Raw genomic sequence first — 21,194 nt, forward strand, 5'->3', positions numbered from 1 at the left:
GTTATTAAATAATAGAATGTATGAAAAATCACACAGAAAGCTTAATTCTAAAGTGTTACAAGACACCTATTACTATGATGATGATGATGATGATGATGATACACATTATTATTAATAAGAGAAGATATGGGAAAGGACTGTACTGCTTACAGTCTAGCAGCTGAAGCAGACATATACGCTGCCAACTGGAAGAACTCAGAAACAGCCTATAAAATATTGAAACAACTCACTGACACAGCCTATGGTTAATCTAGTTGGACTCACTACATAGGAATATGCTCCAACATAGCACATGTCAATTAAGTAAAAAAAAAAAAAAAAAAGGATAGGTTTCTTTCTAAGCAAAACAATGGTAAAACCTAAATTTAAATCTTAATGACAAGCAGAAGTTAATTTTTAATATTATAGTCAATAGATAAACCCAGGCAGGGGGCACCTGGTTGGCTCAGTCAGTAGAGCATGTGACTCTTGATCTCAGGGTTGTAAGTTTGAGCCCCACATTGGGTATAGAGATTACTTGAAAATAAAATCTGGGGTGCCCAGGTGGCTCAGTCACTGACTCAATATCGGCTCACGTCGTGATCTCGTGGTTGTGAGATCAAGCCCCGCGTTGGGCTCCATGCTGCGTGGAGCGTGCTTGGGATTCTCTTTCTCTCCCCCTCTCTCTGCCCCTCTCCCCTGCTTGTGCTCTCTCTCTCAAAATAAATAAATAGACATTTAAAACAAAACCAGGCAGGAATTTACTTCTACTATCACACAAAATGTTAAAATAAAACATATTTAAAACTCACTTTTGTACCAGGAGGCAATCCTTCTAGCTCTTTAGGCTTTATAAATGTCCGATGCTGGGTCTTGTGATCCAGTTTCTCTTTGCAGGTCAAAAATTGTAGTCTGCACTTGGTACAACGATGAACTCCTTTTTTCTGTTTATAAGAAACATTAAAAATACTATGAGAAATAACAACTTCTATCACCACAAATCCTGGAATCTGAAATTGCTCTTAATTGTAATAGCTAAATAATTTTAAAAAACCAGTATTTTACTATATCCCATCATAAACAATGCCAGAATATTCTTTCATTTTTTTTCAAGAACACTGCTTGCATTAGTATTTGTATTTCAAAAGTATTTGTGGGGCACCTGGCTGCTCAGTTGGTAACACATGGCAACTCTTGATTTCAGGGTTTAAAAGTTTGAGCCCCACACTGGGTGTAGAGATTACTTAAAAATGAAATATTTAAAGTAAGTATTTATTGCCATATAGACAATCAAAACAAGAGTTGTATCAGTTAGGTTCAAATGTGACAAGTCCTATACCTTTGTAGTGTGAAAGCTTTTTTAATTATAAATTTAAGTATAAACCATTCAAGCACACGTTACAGTGAAAATGAGTTATACTATATTTTTATCCTAGAAAAGGTGAAGTTATTTTTAATTTTTAAAATTTCTTTTTTTAATGTCATTTATTTTTTTGAGAGACAGAAGGTGGGGATGGGGGGTGGGGTGGTCAGGGAATCCCAAGCAGGCTCCGTGCTGTCAGTGCAGAGCCCCATGTGGGGTTTGATCTCACGAACCTCGAGATCAAGACCTGAGCCGAAATCAAGAGTCAGACACTTAACCAGTTGAACCCCTCAGGCGTCCCAATTTTTTAAATTTCTATTTGTTTCACAAAAACAATTGAGCTTTCTATGAGCACCTGGGTGACTCAGTCAGTTAAGGGTCCGACTCTTGATTTCAGCTCAGGTCACGATCTCGTGGTTTGTGAGATCAAGCCCTGCATCGGGTTCTGTGCTGACAGTGTGGAGGAGCCTGTTTGGGATTCTGTCTCCCTCTCTCTGTGCCCCTCCCCCACTCATGTTTTCTCTCTCTCTCTCTCAAAATAAGTAAACATTTTAAAAGATTTGAACTTCCTAAAACCAAAACAAATTTAACCAGACATCCCCTCCAAAAGTTCTGTTACAGAAATGATTGTATAAAGCAGTGTTGTCCAGCAGAACTTTCTACAGTGTCTGATAACATTACATAGTTGCACTGTCCAATATGGTATTCACCAGCCACATGTTGTTATTGACCACCTGAACTGTAAAAAGTTCAACACAGGGGGCGCCTGGGTGGCGCAGTCGGTTAAACGTCCGACTTCAGCCAGGTCACGATCTCACGGTTCGTGAGTTCGAGCCCCGTGTCAGGCTCTGGGCTGATGGCTCAGAGCCTGGAGCCTGTTTCCGATTCTGTGTCTCCCTCTCTCTCTGCCCCTGCCCCGTTCATGCTCTCTCTATGTCCCAAAAATAAATAAACGTTGAAAAAAAATTAAAAAAAAAAAAAGTTCAACACAGGAACTGATTTTTCAATTTTACTTAATTTTAATTAATTTAAGCAGGCACAGATGGCTAGTGGCTGTGATACTGGCCAGTATGGCTACAGAAGTACAAATGAGAACAATTGATCCCAATCTATCGTCAGAGAACCCCTTGACTACATCCCTTCTCAAACTTAGGCCTATTATTTTTTTATCAATGGGAAATAGGACCCAAGAGAGATCTAAGTCATTTGCTCATAGCTAGGTGATGTTCTTTCTATTACACATTATCAACTGCAATCTTTATGTATATGCTTTCATTAATTAAAAAATATATTCTATATTTATAGGTAAATTTAGAACAACATACAAATGCAAAAGAATGTTTTCTCCAAAGCTGTATCTCCACAGGCCCATCACTATTTTCATGTAAAGCATAATTATTTAGGAAAAGCAAATGAGTTAACATGTGTAAGTAGCTAGTGGTTACTGGTGTACAGCAGGCATTTGATAAATAAAAGTTCTGAAAAAGCTTCAAAGCAATATATAAATATAATGTTTGTATTACTATTTGAGTTTCATTTTTAAGACAATTTTAGAAGTATGGTGCATTGGATCATATCCTAGGTATAGGCAATGTAAACAGATTCACCTAACATGTGTTCAAGAGAAAGAAGGAAAGAGGGAAAAAGATCCCAGTCAAGAACCAGATAGCAAGGTTACAGGGCAGGTAGAAAATTCCCCAGAGTACAATTCCTAAAATCTTTTCTCTACCTGTGCATACACCTCATCCAGTTTCATGATTTTAAATAGCATCCATCCAACTGCCTACTTGACATCACTACTTGATATTTAACAGTCATTTCAAATCAACATAAACAAAACTGAACTCTAGATTTTCCCCCATCCACCCTGCAAAAAAAAAAAAAATCTGTTCCTTCCCTAGTCTTCTCAATATCTCAGTGTATGGGAACACCATTCTTGCAGTGGCTCAGGACAAAAGAACTCAGTTACACTTAATTCATGCCTTTCTTTCACACCCCACATCCACCAACCCATTAATAAAACCTGTCAGCTCTACCTTCAAAAACAATCTTTCCACTTTTTATCACCTGTTCAGCCACCATGTCAGTCCAAGCCACTCACCTGGACTTTTCCAATAGCCTCCTACCTTCTCCTTGTTCCCACCCTTTCCTCCTAACAGTCTATTCTCTCTATAGCTGCCAGAGTGATCTGTCACATGCTTAAAGCTTCCAATGGTTTTCCACACCACATCAAAATCCTAACTCTGGCTCACAAGACCCTACGCCATTTACTCTGCATTCTGTTGCTACAGTCTCATTTCAACCTACTCTCCCTCCCACTTGTTTGCCATGCTCCAGCCACACGGGCCCCTTGCTGTTCCTTGGACATCTAGATAGGTGCTCACCTCACTGCCTACTTACTATTCCCTCTCCTTGAAATATCCTCTCTCAGATATCCACATAGCTAACTCTCTTATTTCCTTTGGAGAGGCCCTCTTTGACCATCCCATATAAAAACAGAAATGGCTTCCTTCACCTCCTAAGCCCTGGCACTCCCTAACCTCACGTTTTCTTCCCATGGTACTTATCACCAGCTGGCATACATTTACATTCAGACATAATACACATACACTTTCTCCACTACCATGCAAATTCCAGAGAGCACAAACTGTTTTGTTCACTTCTGTTAAACAGTCCCTGGCATATATTAAGCACTCAATAAGTATTTGTTAAATAAATAACGAGGAAGACAGCAAGAGACTGAAGGAGCATGCATATGAGAAGCAGGCACAATTTAACTAGTTCAAAATGTCTGCCATGCCATTCAATGAGCATTTGCCCAGAGCCCTGGGATGGGAGACATTAATCTACTATTCCCTTAGTTGGACTCGAGTCTTGCATATCTCTCTTATGCATATATGCTTGAGATGTGGTAAGGAGAATAATACAGAGGGACGCCTGGGTGGCTCAGTCGGTTAACCGTCTGACTCTTGATCTCAGCTCAGGTCTTGATCTCAGGGTCGTGAGTTCAAGCCCCGCATTGGGCTCCGCGCTGGGCATGAAGCCTACTTAAAAAAAAAAAAAAAAAAGGATAATACAGTACAGTTTTAAATAATATGATGTTCAACCAAAAAATTGGTGATCTATTCCAAGGATAGAGAATTACCCGTCTGCAATGAACTTTCTGACAAACATACTATATTGTTTGGGTGATTTGAGGAATTTTCAAGGCTAATTCTGACTACCTGTAATATCTGCTTTTAGACCTAATGTTGGTAAAGGATATGACTCTATGGTAAAACCTTGGGCTCTAAGTCAATTTTTGGCTCTGCCATTTATTAGGGAATGTGGCACTGGGCAAAGTAACTTACTGTCTATAAAGCTTTATTTCCTCATTTATGAAATGAAAATGATCATACCTGCTTTGTAGGATGTTTGTGAGGATTAAACAAAATAATGCAAGTAAAAACACTGTGACTGTCATACAAGTGATTAGTATATATTAGCTACTTGTTATTTCTATAAAGATTTAATAAGAATATCTAACATATAAAATCCTTCATCCTTTCTTAAAAGTTGTACAAACCATATCGATAGCCCTTAAAATCACTTAAGACATACTAATATATTCTCTTTAGGAAAAGGTTACAACCAAAGTCTTCAAAAAGAATAAAATGAGCCACAGATTAAATAATTCCTATTATCTAAAATCACACTAATGTTAGCTCAATTACAAGTTTATAATCCTGCTCAGCTATGGTTTTTGAGTCTTTTGTGGACAACTGCATAAACTGAAAGTACTTTGAAAAACTCTTAATGATCCTATTATTAGACTCTTTCCTCTGTTGACTGCTCACTGGCTACCTCTTAGGTACTCCAAACTCACAAATATTGGGCACCAAGTCCTTAAGACTACTCCCAGGCTTGATGATGCAGAAGAACTTACAGGATTTAGAAACTGTTATACTCATAGACACAATTATTACAGTGAAAGGATACAGAACAGGATTAATAAAGGAAGAAAAATGCATTGGGTGGAGTTTGGAGGATATTGGCACCAGTTTCCAAGTGCACTCTCCCAACAAGCTGCATAGGACACGTTTAATCAATCCCCCGGCAACTAACTGCAGCAATACGTATGAAGTGCTTTTTACGAGGAAAGCTCTCTTGAGTCTAAGAAGCAAGGTTTGTTCTTTTCACAGGGTTCAGTCACCAGAAGCCAGGTTTATTTTTTTTTAAAGGGTTCAGTCACCAAATCTTCAGGCTCCCAGAAGAAAAGCAGGTGTTTACCATAATCATATCTTTGTACAAATGATCTAGAAAAGCTGGCACAATGTGGCTCAAGGTCCTAGGCATGTAAAACACTCATCAATTAATAACAAAGGCTCAATTTCCAGGAGTTAGCCAAGGGCTAATTATGCCAATATGCAAACAGACCCTTCTGAAAATGTACATGATTTGAACAACGCAGACCTGCTGGGTCAATTCTTTCCTATCTTTCCTATATACATGGCAAGATAAGGCATACAATTTAGGGTATGAAGAGTGACTGTAGACCAGGTAAACCACTTAAGAGACACGGTCCACATGGCAGGCCCATCCATCTCTTTACCTTTCTAAGGACATTGTTACTCCCTCTGCATCTGTACCTCACTCTGGAGATTAGTAAAGCATGGTAGGAAGAATTATGTTAAAAGCTTCATAATGAAATAGTTAGAGCTACTGTTTTACATCTCATTCTTCCTTTCAAAATCAAAGTTCAAAACATGAAATAAAGCACCAAGACCAGTGTTTTCCAAACTATTCCTCAAGAAATGTTAGTAGGCATTGCGCAAACAAAGGATTAAATAAACTTTGGGAACAATATAGACAATATCCCTTCCTTGGAGATTTATAAGGTTTTCTAGCATATTAAAAGCTCTATTTTTAAACATAAACAAAAAATTGTTAATTTTGTAAATCCAGCCAATTACGGAACTTCTTTTTCCAGGAGCAATTTTAGAGTGGAACATCTATTAACATCTGATGGAACACTCCTGGGAAACTCTAGAATAGAAAGATTTTGCCAGGGGGGCACCTGGGTGGCTTAGTCGGTTAAGCGTCTGACTTCAGCTCAGGTCATGATCTCAGTTTGTGAGTTCGAGCCCCACATCGGGCTCAGAGCCTGGAGCCTGCTTTGGATTCTGTGTCTCCCTCTCTCTCTGCCCCTCCCCTACTTGTGCTCTGTCTCTGTCTCTGTCAAAAATAAGTTTAAAAAATGTAAATTTTTTTTTAAAAAAGAAAGATTTTGCCAGAGGTTCTTAAGGGTGAGATGGCGTACCCAGCATGTTGGAACCATCCCAGTCATGACACAGGTGATCCTGAAGGTATTTGGGTATTCTTTTTATAATTTTTTTCAATTAACAAGTACAAGTTGATTTCATGGTCATTTAATGAGTGGAACTGAAAACAATACTGAGTAAACAATGCTGAGAAAACCAGTGCTGAGCAAATTGGCCATGACAATGCAATCAATAATAAGACAATGTAATGAGCTTATGAGTGAGGAGACAAAACTCGATTGCATAATTGCATTTGGTAAACTCGTTGACTTCTAATTTTGGCAAAGGTACCACTGCTCTTTCAAACACTCAAGAATAGACTTACTGTTTAAAGGTGACTGGGTGGCTCAGTCGAGTTAAGTGTCTGACTCTTAATTTCGGCTCAGGTCATGATCTCGTAGTTCATGAGTTCAGGACCCGCACTGGGCTCTGTGCTGACAGCTGACAAAGCGTGCTTGGGATTCTCATTCCCTCTCTCTGCCCCTCCCCCCACTCTCAAAAATAAATCAATAAACATTAAAAAAAAAAGAATAGGTTTACTGTCTCATCAAAGTTTTCAGCCTAAATAAAGGATGGTCTAATTGTGTCAGGAAAAGACCCAGCAAGAATAAACTGAGAATTCAAGGGAAAGGTGCCAGCACTAACACTGGTATCCCAGAAATGACATAGCTAAACTGGCAAAAGTCATCTAGGAAACAAGTTCTAACCTAAATATAGTCCTCTGGAAGAGTTCACATATCTAGAAACAAGTGTCATTGCTATTTCCTTTGTCACTGGCTGCTACAAAAGACCATTCTAGGTTGCTAAGACAACCACATGTCTTTTCATAATAAAAACTGAGCTAGAAAGTAGAAATGAAGTTTGGAGAAGGAGAAAAAAAGATGGAGTCCTCAAGCTTATCTTTCTCAGTTCAAAAATACCCTTTTCCCTACTCTTGATTCACTACCTTTAAAATCATTCCTGTTTTCACCACTTGTAGACCCCTGAAATATTCAACTTCAATATTTCCCTCATCTTCCCTCTTCCCCTCTGCTCTAGGCCTCCCATTTCTACCTCAGAACTCTCTCTATTCAAGAGCCGCACCACCAATAGGAAGTGGACAAAGATAAGGAGTGGAAATTTCACAAGTAATTCAGCATAAATTGTAAATTAATCATGTCATTTGTAACCACTTAACTTTCCTTTTAGAACAAATCTAACCAATGCTCTAAGGTGTGTGTGTGTGTGTGTGTGTGTGTGTGTGTGTATACATATATACGTATATACACATATGCATATGTATATGTGCACATACATATATGTACACACACGCCTTTTTACTAAGACAAAATGAACAAATAACTGCTAAATCTCACCTGATGCTTCATGTAATGATTCATGTAGGGAGTTGCCATTTTACTAACTTTGAGGCAAAATGGACACAGCAAGTTCTTAGTGTTTTCATGGGATGCTCTAAAATGATTCTCTACATCAGAAAATGTTGAAGATCTAAACTGGCAAACCTAGAAATATAAAGAAGGTTTAATTTAACTTGAAAGTTTATAACGGACATGCAGTTACATCAAAGTAGTAATGATGAGTCATTTATTTAGAGGAATATTATGTAACGCTAATTCAGCTCTGCTGCGTATACAACCAAGAATTCTATTACTGAAAATAATAAGTATAATCTTTGAAACAAAAATTATCTTTCAAAGTTTAGGGATATATTCCTAAATATAACCAGATTTTCTTCTTTTTTTTCAGACCTACTGCCCCCCTATCTTGTTTGAATTTCCAAATTTTGACACCTTTTGTCCTAGAAAGTTTTTCCTGCTATATAAAATAGAGTATTCTCTTCTTTGGATTTTAAATGGCACCCAGGCTATGACAGAGGCAATTTATCTTGCTATCTGATTGGGAACCATTTCAAATTCTGGAAAAATACTGGTCTCAAAGCATTTAGTTGAGTTCCCCATAACTAATAGCATTTCTTATTTCTCTGTCATATATATTCTTCTCTACATGGTAAGAAAATCCATACATGTGTCTTTCTGCAGCAGGGCATTTTGTTTGTCTAGTCCAGGGATCAATAAACTATGGCCTACAAAGTCCAAGCCACCATTGCCCATGTATATGAGTTACATCAATGGAGTTTCCATTATTGAAGAGTGTCTTCAATTTTAGTAACTCATTTTATTCAAACAGTTAAAAAGAGCAACAGAATATGATTTTGTGGCATGTGAAAGTAAAACAAAAACCTAAGTACATGATAAAATGTGTACCTGGCAAATATATGGCATTTCACCGGGTTTATGAGTGTCCTTCATATGTTGCAAAAGAGCATGTTCGGTTTCAAATGATAATTCACAGATTTTGCAAATAGCTGAAAGTGGAAAAAACAATTACACCATTTTAAGGATGTATAGAAATAAAAGATGCATTTTGTATACCCATAACAATGGCAATAATAACAGTAATAGTAATAGTGATGGTGGTTCCAACGGTTCTAGAGTTGTTAACTCTGTAACACTGTTCTATGGACTTTACTTATATGCCATCACTGAGAGAGGTACTGCTATTTTTATCCCCATTTTCCAGATGAGGAACCTGAGGCACAGAAAGATTAAATAACTTGCCGGAGGTCTTAATAGCTATACTAAGATGCAGAACTGGAATTTAAATCCTAGCTAACTCCAGACTCCATGATTTTTAACTATCATCGCAGTTACTTTTCTTATTAGGGTGTAAATCAAGGCCATTGATTCCATAATTGCAAACTGGGGCATCCGAGTTTTCTAACATTAGCCCCCTATGTACGATGCACGAATTATGCAAAGGAAGTTTCTATTTACAAGACTTCAGTTTTAGAGAGCAATTCTAGCGAAGAGTTTATACATGTTAAAACTTGATTTTCAACTGTGCCCACAATCCAAAGTCTATTTCTTTTTCTTACGTTTCTCATCAGAAATCGTAAGGAGTCCTCAGAGCTTAGATAACCGAAGTCATGGATGTTCACGACTTCGGCAAAATGGTGACTTACTAGAAAACTCATGCGGAGTGTGTGTGCTCTCGATGTGACACTGCAACTGGAACGGTGTGGGATACTGACGGTAGCAGTGCTGGCAGGTAGTATGGTTTTCCCAGCTCTCGCTGTTCTGCTTCTCAAGTTCCAGATGGTGTTTCATGTGGTTCATAAACCTATAAATGATTGTCAATAGATGCAAATATTCAGATTTATAACCAAGGAAAAAACTCACAGATAAGTATTTGAACTTAAATGTTAAAAATATAGTTATGTTACTCAGAATAGTATCTCCAAAGCCTTAAAGTCTTCTAGAAAAGTGTGCACTTTAAATAATCACTTTCATTAGGTGGCCCAGTAAACATTTCTCTCTGCATCTTTGTTTGAGAATCATCCATTAATGTAGTTCATATGAAATACCACTAATTTGCTACAAGCCTTCATCGTTCATTCAGATTTTAAAAAGTTTGTAAAGAAAAACAACAGGCTTCTTTTCCACACATGAAATACTATTTCCATTTTAAATACATTAAATACATAAAGAGAGAAAACCCTATCACCAAAAGCAGCTACGGAGCCAGAGAGAAGTCTTTTAAAGGTCTTAAAGACATACAATAGGTTTCAGCTGCTTAAAAGACAAATTAGTATTTTTATTTGTGTTTTGGTTTGTAAATGCATGTAGTAGCAATTTTAATACCTATAATTACAAGAGCTTTTCTTAATTACAAGAACATCTTGTTTTATTTCATGATAGTGGTTTACTATTAGCACAAACACTTCATTTTGACCCGCAGGCCATGCCCCCTGTAGCGCAGTTCATTTTTTACATTCTGCTATGTCAGGTTCCCTAATAGGTTTCTTATGAGAAGGAAACTATGACCTTCAATGGCAGGGAGTACAATATAAAAAGGCAGATCTATTTCAGAAGGCTCAATGAAACTTTTTACTGAATTTCAAAGTAAAGCTATTCAATCACATTAACAATTTTAATACAAAGTCAAATATTAACAGTTACACATTATGAGTCCCCAAAGGATACAATCTTGAAGTGATGATGTCATCAGCCTAGATAGCAACCATAATATGGAGGTTTTAACATTTATCTTCTGACACGTCCTGCTTACAGTATACCTTGACATATTTTTTCCTCCTTTTTTTAAGTAGGCTCTATGCCCAATGTGAGGCTTGAACTCATGACCCTGAGATCAAGAATCACATACTCTGCCAACTGAGCCAGCCAGCAGCCCCTCTTCCCCCTTCTTTAATTTTAACATCATCTTTATTAAAATCTATTTTTAAAAATCCAAGTTTTGCCTAAATATTTACATATAAAGGTCATGAGGCATTAAACTTTCAGCTCATAACTTTTAAGTAATACAATCTACCTGTATAAAGTGATCTGTTAACTAGCTATCTCTCAATTATTATACTGCCCCCATCTGCAGTGCACATTTCTCAAGCCAGGAGATGGAGATGTGGAAAAAAATAACCACCTCACAAAGCCATTCTCAGAATAAAATAGCCCTAACTGGTTTTGGTAACACTTAATGTAGAAAAAAAATCCTACAATATCTTGACAGGGCAGAGAGTAGAAATCTTGACCTATTCACTTCTATCACCCTCTAAAACCATCAATTTGCCATCCTAGATTTACCGTTAAGGTAAAATGTTATTTAACATCTACAACATCTTTGGTTAACTTTTCAGGTTTTATTTACTAAACAATATGACAAAAATCCTACAAGATTTCTAAGTGTTATAAAATATGGTTAGCTTAAAATTTCTAGATATTCTGATAATCTAGAAATCTATAACCAGTCTTTTGAAATGAAACAAAAAAGGAAATTTCATGTTTAATATTAAACAGGCCAATCTTAAAGGAAAAACCAAAAGGCTATTGCTGAAAGAACTTCCAGTATCACATGCCTAACATTTAACTATAATAAGTTAAATACTTAAACAGTGAGCCGCTTTCCTATGCATTTGACCAAACTTACTATTATTTTCTGATGTATTTTATTGTAAAAATGGTAAAGATATGGAAGAAAGTCACAGAATTCTAATCATAACACTGTTTCAGTGTTACATCTCAAAGCACAATTCTCTTCTGTTAAGCTACTGGCCATTAGCTATTGATGGCTGTTAGGGCTTAATAAAAGGAGGTAAAGAAATGTAAAAACTCATATGAATCATATATGTGAAAGGTCTTTGAATAGAAAGCACTGCCACAAATGTAGCATTCATAATTGTTTTAGGTTTACAGTACATTTCAGGGGTTTTCCAGGTACTTCATTTTGGACCCAAGAATTCATCAGAAAATAAAATAAATACTAGGCTTAGAAATGACCTGCAGGATACTTAAGAATGCTAATTACAAAGCATAGCTATCAAGGGTAAATATTTTTAAAAGTTTACAAATACGTGTGTGTGACAATATACACATATATATATATCAGTATCACATCTAAAGGAAGTGCACTGATACCTGCAATTTACTCTGAAAAGTAAAAAAACAAAAAAAACCAAAACATCAAATGGAGCCTATGGATGAATAGGTACGTGGCAACACAAGTGAGGTAAAATGCTAATGGTAGAATCGAGGAGGTAAATATACAGATGTCCACTGTAAAATACTTTCAACTTTGCTGAGTATTTGAAAAGTTTTATAATAAAATGTTGAAAAAAACAATGTCAGACTATATACCCAATGAAAAATACCAGTCAGTGTGTCTTGCCTGTTACTTTGTTCATTACTATCTTACTTAGGATGACAGTAATATGCCATATTACTCAAAGACTGCAAAGTAGAAGTTCCTAAAATTTAAACCATCCATGTATAAATCTTCAAAATCAAGAATTATATCTCTACTTTTAAAATATGTTAAATTATAAAATAAAAGCAGACAAGTTTCATAAACTGGAACTTCTCTAAAGAAGATCATCAGGAGCACCTGGGTGGCTCAGTTGGTTAAGCGGCCGACTTCGGCTCAGGTCATGATCTCGCGGTCTGTGAGTTCGAACCCCGCGTTGGGCTCTGTGCTGACAGCTCAGAGCCTGGAACCTGTTTCAGATTCTGTGTCTCCCTCTCTCTGACCCTCCCCTGTTCATGCTCTGTCTCTCTCTGTCTCAAAAATAAATAAATGTTAAAAAAAGTTTTTTTTTTAAATAAAAAAAAAAGAAGATCATCAAAAAATATCACTTTCTAGGGGCGGTTGAGTGTCTGACTTCAGCTCAGGTCATGGTCTCACAGATTGTGAGTTTGGGCTCACATCGGGCTCTCTGCTGTCAGTGTGGAGCCCATTTTGGAACCTCTGTCCCCCCCCTCTCTCTGCACCTTCCCCTCTTGTGCACTCTCTCTCTCAAAAATAAAAAAAAAAATTAAAAAGTATTTTTAAAATATCACTTTCTCTGCAAGGTAAATGTGGTAAAAATGATACATATGAATTGAAAACTAGAGCATTAAATAAGACTAATATGGAGGAGGTCAAACTGGATGAAGTAGTTCTTGTGATAGGAAAAGTAGATTCAAAAGTAGCTAAATGATAAAAATATCTCCTTGAAAATTCCTAGTTCAATGATAAAAACAGACAAATGTGATTTTTCTCTAAGTTAAAACAAATTTTTTCCTTTCTTAAGCTTTATTAAAAAAATACAACAAAGTGGATCTAAGTGTCAAACACCTAAAATACAATAAGAAACAAAAGATTTTCGACACAATAATCTGCCTTTATTCTTAGTAGAAAGTGTTAAAATTGCTTACCTAGGATAGCACAGGAAAATAAAGATATGATATTTACATCAGTAGCATACCAATTTTCAAACAGAAACAGTAACAAATATTTACATACCTAATATTATTTTTAAGAACTTTCAAGCAACTGAAGCATTTAAAAGTTGTGTAAGTCTTCTGTTCATCATCAACAGCTCCCTCGTGTCTTCCATAGTAAAAGTCACTAACTAACATAATTAATTTTCCTTTTTCTGCACCAGTCTTATTTTTATTTTCAGTATTTATAAGTTCTGCTTTAATCATTTCCAAGAATTTATTTACCATGTCTGGACAACAACGCTGAAAGAGAAAAAAATATATGTATGTTTTATTTACATCTCTCTAAAAAGTTAGGTGCCATAAAATGATTCTGTGTTTATAACTAGGGCCAGCTTAGGTAAAAATATGCTTGGCAATATATCTGGAGAGAGAGTCACCAAAATGTTTGCTTCTTTCTTTATGTAATCTAAAAAATTCAAACAATAAACACTCATATCTTAATAATTTCAAAAACAAATTAAAAACCTTAAGACCAGGGATAGCTTTATATCTAATACCATTTTCCTTGTAAGTAAAATTTTCAGATATAAATATTTAATAATAATTTGATCCTTGGCCTAAAGTCATTCATTTCATATTTGTCATGATATAGCTTAGAAGTGCCTGGGTGGCTCAGTGGGTTAAGTGTCTGACCCTTGATTTCGAGTCAGGTCATGATCTCACAGTTTGTGGGTTTGAGCTCCACAACGGGCTCCGCACTGCCTGCTTGGGATTCTCTCTCTGCCCCTCCCCTACTAGTGTGCATGCTCTTTCTCTCTCTGTCTCTCTCTCTCTCTCAAAAATAAGTAAATAAAGTTAAAAAAATTTTTTAATGTTTATTTTATTTTTGAGAGAAAGAGAGTGTGAGTGGGGGAGGGGCAGAGAGAGAGGGAGACACAGAATCTGAAGCAAGCTCCAGGCTCTGAGCTGTCAGCACAGAGCCTGATGTGGGGCTGGAACTTACAAACTGTAAGATCATGACCTGAGCAGAAGTTGGACACTCAACCAACTGAGCCACCCAGGCATCCCTCAAAATAAATAAATAAACTTAAAAAAAAAACAACCCAAGACCTCATATAAACTGACCCTAATGTGGAATACTTACATACATAAACTTTTAATTTTCAATTAGATAAAACTAATTCATTTATTATACACAATTTGCAGTTGCGGAGTTTCTCTAGAAGAATTCTTTAAGAATAACTAGAGATCAAAAATATAAACTTTTCTAAAAACTCAAACTACATACTCACAATGCAACCACAAAATGAAAAGCTTAGAAAAATAAAACACAACAAAAAAATTGTGACAGAATCAAGACCAATTAAACCTACCAGATCAATTTAAATCTATCCTGTCAATTAATACAAATGGGTGGGTTTAATTCAACTACTGAAAAAAGAAACTTCACACAGGATCACAAAAGAAAAAACAACTCTGTGGAAGCAAGAAACGTACCAAAAACAAAGTGATTTGGAAGGGGTGAAAATAAAAAGATAAAGAATATAAATGTCAAACAAAATAGAATCCAGGCCAAAATGGGAACACTTTATAAAAATGATATAGGATACATTCACAATGAAGTTAAAAGAGATAGATCCATCTATATCCTAAATAGCAGCAGCCATAAAACAGAATTGGAAGACATCAAAGAAAATAGTGTTAATTTGAAACTTAAAAAAATGACAGAGCAGGTAGATAAATATAAATGAAGATACAGGAATCTAAATAACATATTTGTATGTTAGAACTGACTGGTAACTATCAAATTCCATACTCTTAAAAACAAATAACAACCCTTATTTTCAAGTTTCTATGTAACATCCAAGAAAAGAGCCCATACAATTTTCAAAACGGAGAGAAAAATGTGGGAACCTGGACTTTGCCATCAAAGAGACTGAGGTTTGAATCCCAGCTATACCAATTAATTGGCTATAAAACAAGGAGAAAAAGATCTAGCCTGAAGAATTTTCTATGGATTAAATGAAATAATACTTTAAAGCTTAGTAATGTGCCTTAGATAAATAGGATGTTTCATTTACACTCTAAAATACTTCCTTTGGAAGAAAATATTATCTTTGTGGTATTCCAATCTACATATGTATAATAACAGCAAAAGATTATCCACAAATAATCTAAAATTCACATTTTTTCAAAATGGAAATCCTTATTATAATATTATAAAAATTTAACTGATATATAAAAATGTAAAGCTAAAATGTAAAACCCTCACATAGTTTTAATCACAAACAATACTACAATGAATAAAAGCTACATTTTAGAGAACGTGTGTGCCACTTTCTTCAAGTGAAGAAATATATGTAATATGCTATGATTTGTGTATAAAATATATGAAAAATAAGAACATTCACGTGTGCCTATACATTCAGAAAGAATGTCAAAGAGTATATAAAAAATTAATAAAAAAATATTTTGGGGCTCCTGGGTGGCTCAGTTGGTTAAGCGTCCGACTTGGGCTCAGGTCATAATCTCAAGGTTCTGAGTTTGAGCTCCTCATGGGACTCTGAGCTCTCAGCTCAGATCTGCTTCGGATTGTTGGTCTCCCTCCCTCCCTCCCTCCCTCTCTCTCTCTCTCTCTCTCTCTCTCTCTCTCTGCCCCTCCCACCCCTCAAAAGTAAACAAAACATTAAAAAAATTATTTCGTTTGCAACTCATACTGGGAACCAGGCAAATAGGAGACAGGATGGGATTCTTCACTGTATACGTTCTTTTTTATTTAAGTTTTTATTTTAATCCAAGTTAGTTAACATACAGTGTTATATTAGTTTCAGGGTAAAATACAGTGATTCAACACTTACATACAACACCTGGTACTCCTCAGAACAAGTGCATTCCTTAATCTCCATCACCTATTTCACCCATCCTCACCTCTGGTAGGTATCAGTTTGTTCTCTATAATTAAGAGTCTGTTTCTTGGTTTGCCTCTCTCTTTTTTTCCCTTTGCTCATTTGTTTTGTTTTTTAAATACCACATATAAGTGAAACTATATGGAATTTGTCTTTCTCTGACTTATTTTGCTTAGCATTATACTCTCTAGCTCCATCCATGTCACTGCAAATGGCAAGATTTCATTTTTTATGACTGAATAATATTCCATTGTGTATATATACCACATCTTCTTTACCCATTCATCTATTAATAGACACTTGGGCTGCTTCCATATCTTGGCTACTGTAAATAATACTGTTATAAACATAGAGGTGCATGTGCCTCTCTGAATTAGTATTTTTGTATTCTTTGGGTAAATACCCAGTAGTGTGATTGCTGGATCATAGGGTACTTCTATTTTTAACTTTCTGAGGAACCTCCATACTATTTACCACAGAGGCTGCATCAGTTTTCATTCCTACCAACAGTGCAAGAGAGTTCCCTTTTCTCCACATCCTTGCCAACACCTGTTGCTGACTTTAGCCATTCTGGCAGGTGTGAGGTTATATCTCACTCTAGTTCTAATTTGCATTTCCTTGATGGTAAGGGATGATGACTATCTACCTTCTTACACTTTTTGAATCACGTGACTATATTACCCACCCACCCCCAATTAAATAAACCAAGGATAACTAAAAAAGTGTATCTCTATATTACATAGATAGGAAAATTGAAAATGCTGGTAAAAGCTACTTCTTATATAAAACCAAAACCCAAAGTTCAGTTAACGGGAATCACACTCAGGGAAGTGGAAATAATCATATTTCCAATATTCAAATATTCAATATTCAAATACAGTTTTGCCCAAGAATAAAGATTGCACTTGGAGTGGCACCTGGGTGGCTCAGTAGGTTGAGCATCTGACTTCGGCTCAGGTCATGATTCATGGTTCATGAGTTCAAGCCCTGCACTGGGCTCTGCTGACAGCTCAGAGCCTAGAACCTGTTTCAGATTCTGTGTCTCCCTCTTTCTCTGCCCCTCCCCTACTCTCTGTCTCTCAAAAATAAATAAACGTTAAAAAATTTAAAAAAAAAGATTGTACTTGGAATTTTAGGACACTTCTTCCTACATTTTTTATAAAATGTTGAATTTCAGTGAAAAATTTGCCAATCTTTGAAACAGCAAGCAATAACTTTTCCTAAGTTGCTTCTTTGCCTTGCACTCTTCTCATCCCGTCTTTCCTAAATATAATCTACATGGCCTTTTTTCTTGCCTCCTTTCCCCCTGCCTGCCATTTATATTGGGCATACAAGACTACAGACTCTCTTTCCACAGACAACACAGAACACTGCAATATAGGCGGCTCAGTCGGTTAAGCATCTGACTCTTGATTTCAGCTCAGGTCATGGTCTCATGGTCATGAGACTAAGCCCTGGGACGGGCTTCACATTGGGCATAGAGCCTACTTGGGATTCTTTCTCCCCACCCCCACCCCATCTCTCTGACCCTCCTCCACTCTCTCTTTCTCCTTCTCAAAATACATGAACATTTTTTTAAAAAGAAAATTACCTAAAACCTAATTTCAAGAGCTTCCTACACCAACATAAAGCTAGAATTAACCTGTAACAATTAGTAACATGCATTACTTATGAAATGTTCTACCATTAGTTTCTGCCCGATGAATAAACACTAAAATGCAAGACTAAGATTTTCATTGAGTAACGTGACACACGTATATCACCAAAGAAAATAACGTTAAAGAAAAGAATTTTCAAGTACCATGAAAGATCAAGCACCTAACAAAATGTCTGCTTTACAAGAGGTTTGAAGAATGGCATGACCTAGTCTATAAAATATTCTGATCAATACATTATTTTCATTAGAAGTTAAAATACAGTATGTACAGAGATTCAAGCACCATGTGTGAGTGCTGGCTAAGGGTGCCTCGGCCCAGGGCCCGGCGGGCCCTGTCAGACAAAGGCTGCAGCCCCTGCGTGACTTGGTAGCTGTGGCGCATGGGACTAACTTATCTGGGAACCATTTGGGATTGAATAAAGCAATGGGATTGAATAAAGCAATTCGATTGGAGGCCATCCAGGAGCAGGAGAGGATTCCTCCACCCATGAACCATTTCATAGGTAGGGGCAAATGGTTTTGCAAATGAGATTTGCCATAGACATTTGTCCTGCAAGTGGTAAAATGCTAGAAACGAGGGGCACCTGGGTTGCTCAGTCAGTTGTGCATCCAACTTTGGCTTAGGTCATGATCTCACAGCTCGTGAGTTCGAGCCCTGCATTGAGCTCGCTGCTGTCAGCTCAGAGCCCACTTCAGATCGTCTGTCCCCCTGTCTCTTTCCCGCTTGCACTCTCTCAAAAACAAATAAATCTTAAAAAACTTTTAAATTAAAAAAAAAATGCCAGAAATGAAGAGAAAGAAATGTTAAGATCTGAGAAATAAATGATTCACCTGGGAAAGCTCCAATACCTGCAAACATTCTAAGGGCTGTCGCTAAAAGAAACACTGGACTTTTTACAGTCTTCTAGATATAATACTTTAAAAAGATTGGAGGAGGGTGCCTGGATGGCTCAGTCGGTTAAGCATCCGACTTCAGCTCAGGTCATGATCTCACGGTTCATGATTTCAAGTCCCACCCACATCCAGCTCTGCGTTAACACTGCAGAGCCTGCTTCAGATCCTCTGTCTCACTCTCTGCCCCTCCCCAGCTCTCTCTCTCTCTCAAAAATAAACATTAAAAAAATAATAAAGGGGTCAGAGGTAGGGAAGATCTCCTCCTCACTTGGGACTATTCTATTTCTTAAAGTACTACACACTGTGTTTAATGTATTCATATATTCTAAAGCCTCAGAGAGAGATCAATGACAATCACATCTCTTAGAAAAAGCAACATCTAAAGCTTTGGTCTAGCATCCTTAGTTTTTTTTTTTTTACTCTTTTTTTTTTTTTCAACGTTTATTTATTTTTGGGACAGAGAGAGACAGAGCATGAACGGGGGAGGGGCAGAGAGAGAGGGAGACACAGAATCGGAAACAGGCTCCAGGCTCTGAGCCATCAGCCCAGAGCCCGACGCGGGGCTCGAACTCACGGACCACGAGATCGTGACCTGGCTGAAGTTGACCGCTTAACCGACTGCGCCACCCAGGCGCCCCTAGCATCCTTAGTTTTAAAGCAATTCCCAAACACTGTCAATTTCACCTTACTTCATCATCCAGCTCCAGAAAATGGATATTTTTATTGATAATTTTATGGCTGATAAAGCTATTATCACATTTAATAAAATTAATGAAGGATTACTTGGTATCCTCTAATGCCCCCTGTAAAATACAATATGCATATACTATAGTACACATAAGCTAAATTTAAAATTTCATGATTGGGAAAGATTCTTAAATCTTGTATAAAGACAATCATCATGAATATCAATTTTTACTTAAGTTATATGAAAATATCAATGAGAAGATTCCTTATCTAAATACCCGGACAAATGAGCATTTACAATGGACTGATCCTTAATGTTTTCAGAGATTTGCCAGTATTTTTAAAATTCAAATTTTGAAAAAATTTTACCTTCATGTGATATTTCAAGGGATCCAAAAGATTAAACTTTACATTGCACCTCGGACAAGATCTTAGAAAAGGCGCTCCAGTTTTATAGTGAGGTGATGAGGTATTTGTACCTAAAATAGATTAAGGACTATTGTGACTCAAATTCTTTTTTAAACGTGAAACAACCAGTAATAAAAGTTTAAAAATTCATTAGAATGTCTAAAATTTATGTATAAGTAATATAATTTCTATTTCACATGCTAGATTCATATTTACCTTTTGATATCATAACATGGGAAGATGCCACTGAAGGAGAGTTAGTTAAGGACAACGAAGCACAAGGACTTATGTCAGAACCACTTTCACTGGTCTTTGGCTTTTTTGGATTAACACTGTTTACTTTAGAAGTAGAAGAACGTTTTATTATAGGCAGAGTTTCATCTATACCTACAATGATTTAAGTAGTGGGGAAAATATGTGTAAATACTTTAATATAGACCATTGCTTACAAATGCTACTAAAATGGCTTTACATTTAAATTTAAGTAAAAATACTTTGAAGCTAAATTAAAGATAATATAAATGAATTATAGCATACAAATGACAATACAGAATGATCAAAACTTATATGATCAAGATAGAAATTGTACAAATAGTTATTATGAACTACATACATTTGAACAATTCATGAAATAAACTTTGTATGCAAGAAAATTCTAAAAATACTTCCACATAAAGAAATATATATAAATAGGTAACATAAAAGAAGGCAGACCAAAAAAATCCCCAGCCAAAAAAAAAAAAAAAAAAAAAAGTTGAAGCACAGGGAACATTCTAAGCTCAGTTCCCATAAACAGATTTACCTTCAGATGCTTAAATACCTTTGGGCTTGTAAACAAAAACAACTTTTATTTTAAAAATTTAGAGAAAACCTTTAAGATACTCATAAAAAGTTCTTTTTCTACTTATTAACAACCTGATAGGGAATAAGCAAGTAATTTAAACCCATGAACAAAGTGCGAACAACTAATCCTGAATGATAATACCTCACACATTCATATGGAAAAACTTAAAAAAGTATGATGGCTTTCAAACTGTATTCCCCTGAGGCTAATGGTTTTGTCTTAGGGAATATAGTAGGCAAATCATTTAGAAAAACTCTCCTTTTACCTTTTTAAAGAAATTAGACTTTTACATAAAATTTTGTTTGAGAGGAGATTTCATTACTAAAGACAGTTTTGAGTTTGAAAACCATCACCTTAAAGGCCAAAGAATCATGTAATTCAGG

General features: G+C 36.2%; 1 protein-coding gene across 2 annotated transcripts in view; it reads right to left on the minus strand.

Moving 5' to 3' along the window:
* ZNF280C (zinc finger protein 280C) overlaps window positions 1-21,194 on the minus strand; it is a 61,978-nt gene that overhangs the window by 16,469 nt on the left and 24,315 nt on the right. For both annotated transcript variants that reach the window (XR_006295811.1, XM_043571647.1), the window contains exons 8-14: window positions 20,184-20,354; window positions 19,929-20,038; window positions 13,495-13,715; window positions 9,665-9,822; window positions 8,907-9,007; window positions 7,998-8,144; window positions 792-923 (exon numbers count right to left, since the gene is read on the minus strand). Coding sequence is in view for 1 of the 2 variants with exons in the window: in XM_043571647.1 (XP_043427582.1) it covers window positions 792-923; window positions 7,998-8,144; window positions 8,907-9,007; window positions 9,665-9,822; window positions 13,495-13,715; window positions 19,929-20,038; window positions 20,184-20,354 (1,040 nt within the window). In the remaining variant the exon portion in view is untranslated. The remainder of the gene's footprint in view (window positions 1-791; window positions 924-7,997; window positions 8,145-8,906; window positions 9,008-9,664; window positions 9,823-13,494; window positions 13,716-19,928; window positions 20,039-20,183; window positions 20,355-21,194) is intronic.

Source organism: Prionailurus bengalensis, chromosome X (genome assembly GCF_016509475.1).
Source record: "Prionailurus bengalensis isolate Pbe53 chromosome X, Fcat_Pben_1.1_paternal_pri, whole genome shotgun sequence".
Lineage (NCBI taxonomy): Eukaryota > Metazoa > Chordata > Mammalia > Carnivora > Felidae > Prionailurus > Prionailurus bengalensis.